This window comes from Anolis sagrei, chromosome 6 (assembly GCF_037176765.1).
Source record: "Anolis sagrei isolate rAnoSag1 chromosome 6, rAnoSag1.mat, whole genome shotgun sequence".
In the NCBI taxonomy this organism is placed as follows: Eukaryota; Metazoa; Chordata; class Lepidosauria; order Squamata; family Dactyloidae; genus Anolis; species Anolis sagrei.
Window position 1 is genome coordinate 3590727 of NC_090026.1, and position 5597 is coordinate 3596323.

General features: G+C 49.8%; 1 protein-coding gene across 1 annotated transcript; it reads right to left on the reverse strand.

Moving 5' to 3' along the window:
* Positions 1–497: 497 nt before the first annotated feature.
* On the reverse strand, positions 498–4318 carry TMEM102 (transmembrane protein 102). The gene is made up of 2 exons (XM_060782885.2): positions 4105–4318; positions 498–2934 (listed from the first exon to the last, which is right to left on the reverse strand). Exons 1-2 carry the CDS (start codon positions 4316–4318, stop codon positions 1910–1912), a joined length of 1239 nt encoding a protein of 412 aa, XP_060638868.2. The 3' UTR covers positions 498–1909.
* Between the last annotated feature and the right edge of the window lie 1279 nt (positions 4319–5597).

A 5597-nucleotide genomic window follows, 5' to 3' on the forward strand; every position in this document is an offset into this window, starting at 1 on the left:
AAGGCAAGTGGTTCATGTGTATGTTCACAGAGATGGGTGATTTCCTGCCAGCTCAGATAAACCCAAACCTGTTTGTCTAGCTATATGGTTCATGAAGAGTCAAAAGCGACTGAACGAATAAACAACAACATGGTTCACTTGAAGCTGAGAGATTGCGGCCTGCAAAGCCAAAGGCTCTGAGTATTTACATTCCTGTTGTTGTTCATTCATTCAGTCGTTTCCGACTCTTTGTGACTTACGGGCCCAGCCCACACCAGAGCTCCCTGTCGGCGTCACCACCCCCAGCTCCTTCAAGGTCAATCCAGTCCCTTCAAGGATGCCATCCATCCATCTTGCCCTTGGTCGGCCCCTCTTCCTTTTTCCTTCCACTTTCCCCAGCATCATTCCCTTCTCTAGGCTTGGCTGTCTCCTCATGATGTGGCCAAAGGACTTCCACTTTGCCTTTGTCTCCTTCCCTCCAGTGAGCAGCCGGGCTTTCTTTCCTGGAGGATGGACTGGTTGGATCTTCTCGCAGTCCAAGGCACTCTCAGCACTTTCCTCCAACACCACAGCTCAAAAGCATCTCTCTTCCTTCGCTCAGCCTTCCCGAAGGTCCAGCTCTCACATCCGTAGGTGACTACATTGTTGCTGTTGCTATTATTATTATTATTATTATTATTGGCCGTATTGAAATAAAGCTCTGTGGCATGTCTTTAACTTGGTGGATTGGTTTTTCTGTCATGGTCATAGAATCATAGAATCAAATAGTTGGAAGAGACCTCCTGGGCCATCCAGTCCAACCCCATTCTGCCAAGAAGTAGGAATATTGCATTCAAATCACCCCTGACAGATGGCCATCCAGCCTCTGTTTAAAAGCTTCCAAAGAAGGAGCCTCCACCACACTCCGGGGCAGAGAGTTCCACTGCTGAACGGCTCTCACAGTCAGGAAGTTCTTCCTCATGTTCAGATGGAATCTCCTTGCGTTGATCTGACCCTTGCGTTAGAGTTACTTCCACTTCTGAGAAACTGGTCCATCTCCTGTTCCACCATCATAGGCCTCCCATATCTGCCATTGTAGACCTCCAACTCCACCATCTTAATTCTCCAACATCTTAGATGTCAATGATAGGCTTCCAACTGATCCATCTCCTGTTCCACCATCATAGGCCTCCCATATCTGCCATTGTAGACCTCCAACTCCACCATCTTAATTCTCCAACATCTTAGATGTCAATGATAGGCTTCCATCTCCACCATTAGATCTCCCATTCCCCTATCACAGGTTTCCCAGATCCATCATCTGGGTATCTCATTCCCTTGTTAGGCCTCCCATCTCCTCCATGTTAGATTTCCCATCTCTGTTGTCTTAGATTTCCTATCTCCTCTCATTCCTGTCATCTAAGGTTTCCCATGCCCACCATTTTAGGTCTCCTCTACCAGCCATCTTAGGTGTTTACCATAACTGGCCTCCGTCTCAGGTCCCCAATCTTCATCTTGGGCTTCTCATCTCCATCAGGAAAGGAGATGGCCCATGAGGACTGGATGGCCCATGAGGTCTCTTCCAACTCTTTGATTCTATGATCCCCATGTCCATCATCATAGGTCTCTCATTCTCATGTTAGACCTCCCATCTCCTCCATCTTAGGCCTCCCATTCTTCACATCTGAAGTTTTCCATGTCCACCATCTTTGGCCTGTAGTGTAGTGGAGGCTCCTTCTTTGGAAGTCTGGTTTTGAGCATACGGCTCACCAGGCACAGATCAACTTTAACTGTGGTCCTAATTAACTATTCGGTATCTTATCTTCAGCATCTCCAACCAAAGATGCCTGAAAGGTCCAGGTAACTCAATCATGAGTCCAAATCTCCTTCTTTTCTGCCTGAAAAATGTGGACCAGTTTGGTCTGGGAGCCATGGTCCTTTGGCACATCTGTCAGTCAGTCTTGGGGTCTGCTTTGTGCTCCCGGAGGGCCTTGGCCACCCTCTTGGCCTCCTTGGCCCTCTCCACAGCTTGGCGCAGATACTCGGCGGGCTTGGCTCGGACTCGTGCCACCTCGTGAGCCAGCCTCTCCAGGGCCATCCAGGAAAGGCCTTCCAGAAGGTTCCACTTGGGGAGGAAGTAGCTGGGCAGCTGCCGGTCCACCAGGCTGGCCAAGAGGTCATCCAGGAGGCCCAGCATGGCATGGGCGGCGTTCTCTTCCCGGCCAAGGAAGCTGTTTGGAAGCCGCTCGCAGGACCACAGGGCCAAGGTGAAGAGGTGGTAGGGTCCCACGCCACTCCTGAGACAGCCACTGTTCAAGATGGCCGCAGCGGCAGCCCGGAATGCCCAAGCCAATGGCAAAGGGAGCATCCGCCGCAGGTTCATCTCGCTCGCCGAAAAGCCCAGCCGCCAATTGTTTCCAGAAGATGGCAAGAGGTAGAAGCCGCCGGCCACTTCCTCATCCTTGAGTTTGCCATCCCAAAAGTGGGTTTGTGTGAGCCATGGTTGGGCCACTTCTGGCCACCCTCTGAAGGCCACCACTGGAATGACATCATAAAGGATGCGCAAGGGTCCGGCACAAAAGATGATTGACGTGACAACACTGCCACGGTGCTCCACTCTCATATCTTCAGCACAGGTGGACAAAGTCCGGAAGAACCATTCAGACACCTGGTCGGCAGCCAAATAGGCCTCTTCATCCCCCAAGTCAGACCAGAGATTGACAATGGCAGGGTCGAATGGCTGGAGGCTGAGCCACGTGTGGCCAGCGGGGCTCTGCGTCATGTCCAGCGTGGCAGGGACTCCGGCCGCATTTAGGACGGGCACCAAGAGGGTGAAAGCAGCGTCGTAATCGGTGCCAGGAGAAAGCAGGGGAAGGTGGCCCACACTGAGGTGGACGCTGCCCTGCTGGACCCCGCCAGACAGAAGCAGGTAGCGGTTGACCAGAGGGAGCCTCGGGTCCGATTTCTGGGCCAGACCTGGAAGGAGGACAGGTGAGTTGGTGCGGGTGTGGGCTAACTTCAGCACTCCCTCCAGGTGTTTTGCACTTCAACTCCCACAATTCCTAACAGCCGATAGGCTGCTAGGAATTGTGGGAGTTGGAGTCCAAAACACCTGGAGGGCCCAAGTTGGTCCTGGCCTGAACTGTATTATCCTGGGCCAACAACAAACACACACTCCTATATACACACTATATATACTCACACACATAAACATGCATGCATGCATATAGACATGGATACATACCGTATACACGATCTAATTATCCATACATGCGCATATCTATATCTATATATAAACATATACATACACATATTCCATCCTTGATTTATACTATACCTTTACTACCAAATTCATGATCAAGGCTCACCATAAATGTATATAGTAAAGGTAAACATTTCCCCTTGACATTAGGTCCAGTATTGTTCGACTCTGGGGATTGCTGCTCATCTCCATTCCTAAGCCGAAGAGCCGGCATTGTCAGTAGACACCTCCAAGATCATGTGGCCAGCAGGACTGCATGGAGTGTCGTTACCTTCTCGCCAGAGCAGTACCTATTGATCTACTCACATTTGCATGTCTTCGAACTGCTAGGTTGGCAGAAGTTGGGGCTAACGACAGCAGCTCACCCGGTCCCACAGATTCGAACCGCTGACCTTCTGGTCAGCAAGTTCTGCAGCTTAGCGGTTTAGTCTGCTGCACCATTCCTAAGCCAAAGAGCAGGCATTGTCCGTAGACACCTCCAAGATCATGTGGCCAGCAGTGGCCAGCAGTAGTGCATGGAGTGTTGTGGCCCCTTACTAAATGCATATATGTGTGTCTATATAATAATAACAAAAATATCATACCCATAAGTCTAACTACACACATATAGTATGCATGTATGCAAATATGTATGCGTGTGTGTATTTTTACATGTATGTATTCCAGCGTTGATGTATACTCTGCCTTTACTATCATACTGGTAACATATATATAGTTCAGGCCTGGGCCAACTTGGGCCCTCCGGGTGTTTTGGACTCCAACTCCCACAATTCTTAACAGCCTACCGGCTGTTAGGAATTGTGGGAGTTGAAGTCCAAAACACACGGAGGGCCCAAGTTGGCCCAGACATTCCCTATCCTTTTGCAAGTCCCCCCAAAACTCACCCAGCAAGGAGAAGACCTGGTCCTTGGCTTGGTGCAATTCTGGGGCGTCCTGGATGGCACCCACATTCCTGGCTTCGTATTCCTGGATGAGTTGGTTGAGCTCCTCGATCCGGGCTCCGGAACGGAAATCCAAGTCCGTGAGTGGTTTGGCCGGAGCCGGTTTCGGAGACCAGGGGTCTGCCTCCAGAAAAGGGGGCGACTCCGCACCCTCCATCCCTGGCAGCAAAGGAGAGAAGGGCTGCCATTAGGTTTATTGTGTCCATTGTAGGAAATTTCGCAGAACTTAAAGATAGATCAGGCATGGGCCAACTTTGACCCTCCCTCCAGGACTTCAACTCCCACAATTTCTATGGCAGGCTGTTAGGAATCGTGGGAGTTGGAGTCCAAAACACCAGGAGGCCCAAGTTGGTCCAGGTCTGAACTGTATATATACACCAGGTGTTAGGAATTGTGGGAGTTGGAGTCCAAAACACCAGGAGGTCCAAGTTGGTCCAGGTCTGAACTGTATATATACACCAGGTGTTAGGAATTGTGGGAGTTGGAATCCAAAACACCAGGAGGTCCAAGTTGGTCCAGGTCTGAACTGTATATATACACCAGGTGTTAGGAATTGTGGGAGTTGGAATCCAAAACACCAGGAGGTCCAAGTTGGTCCAGGTCTGAACTGTATATATACACCAGGTGTTAGGAACTGTGGGAGTTGGAATCCAAAACACCAGGAGGTCCAAGTTGGTCCAGGTCTGAACTGTATATATACACCAGGTGTTAGGAATTGTGGGAGTTGGAATCCAAAACACCAGGAGGTCCAAGTTGGTCCAGGTCTGAACTGTATATATACACCAGGTGTTAGGAATTGTGGGAGTTGGAATCCAAAACACCAGGAGGTCCAAGTTGGTCCAGGTCTGAACTCTATATATACACCAGGTGTTAGGAATTGTGGGAGTTGAAGTCCAAAACACTTGGAGGGAGGGCCGAAGTTGGTCCATGCCCAAGATACATACAGATATTGTGAAGGAACAACAAAGCCCATAATCCACCCTTTGGCTGGGGGATTCTGGGAGTTGTAGTGCCCAAAGCTTCACATTCTCTCTCTCCAAGACTAAGACCTTATCTGATAATGGCTGGACTGCTGCTCCAATGACACACCTAGCTCAGAGTGTTTGTGGATGATGGTCTTTGAAGTCCAGCTGCATGTGGAAAGGGCCTTCTAAAAACACACAGAACATACATACTTACATGCAGAGATATATGATGAAAAAGGGAGATAGCAAAGCTCAGAATCCATCCTGGGCTGGGGGATTGTGGGAGTTGTAGTGCAAAAAGCCCCATAACATCCTCTCTACAAAACCCAGCAGCTATAAGACTTTGCTGGACTACCAACTCCCATTATCCCCAATGCAAAAAGATTCTTGTCTGTGAGGTGGGGATGGACTGCAAATCCCATCATCCCCTGGCCCAGAGTGCTTTCGTGATAAAGGCTCACCATTAATGTA

What these genes read in the sequence shown, in the direction of transcription:
- TMEM102 (XM_060782885.2), bottom strand. Translation starts at nt 4,318, where the DNA reads ATGGAGGGTGCGGAGTCGCCCCCTTTTCTGGAGGCAGACCCCTGGTCT. An exon ending in CCAGGTCTTCTCCTTGCTGG is followed by an intron (nt 2,935 to 4,104) that starts GTGAGTTTTGGG and finishes TCCTCCTTCCAG; the next exon opens with GTCTGGCCCAGAAATCGGAC.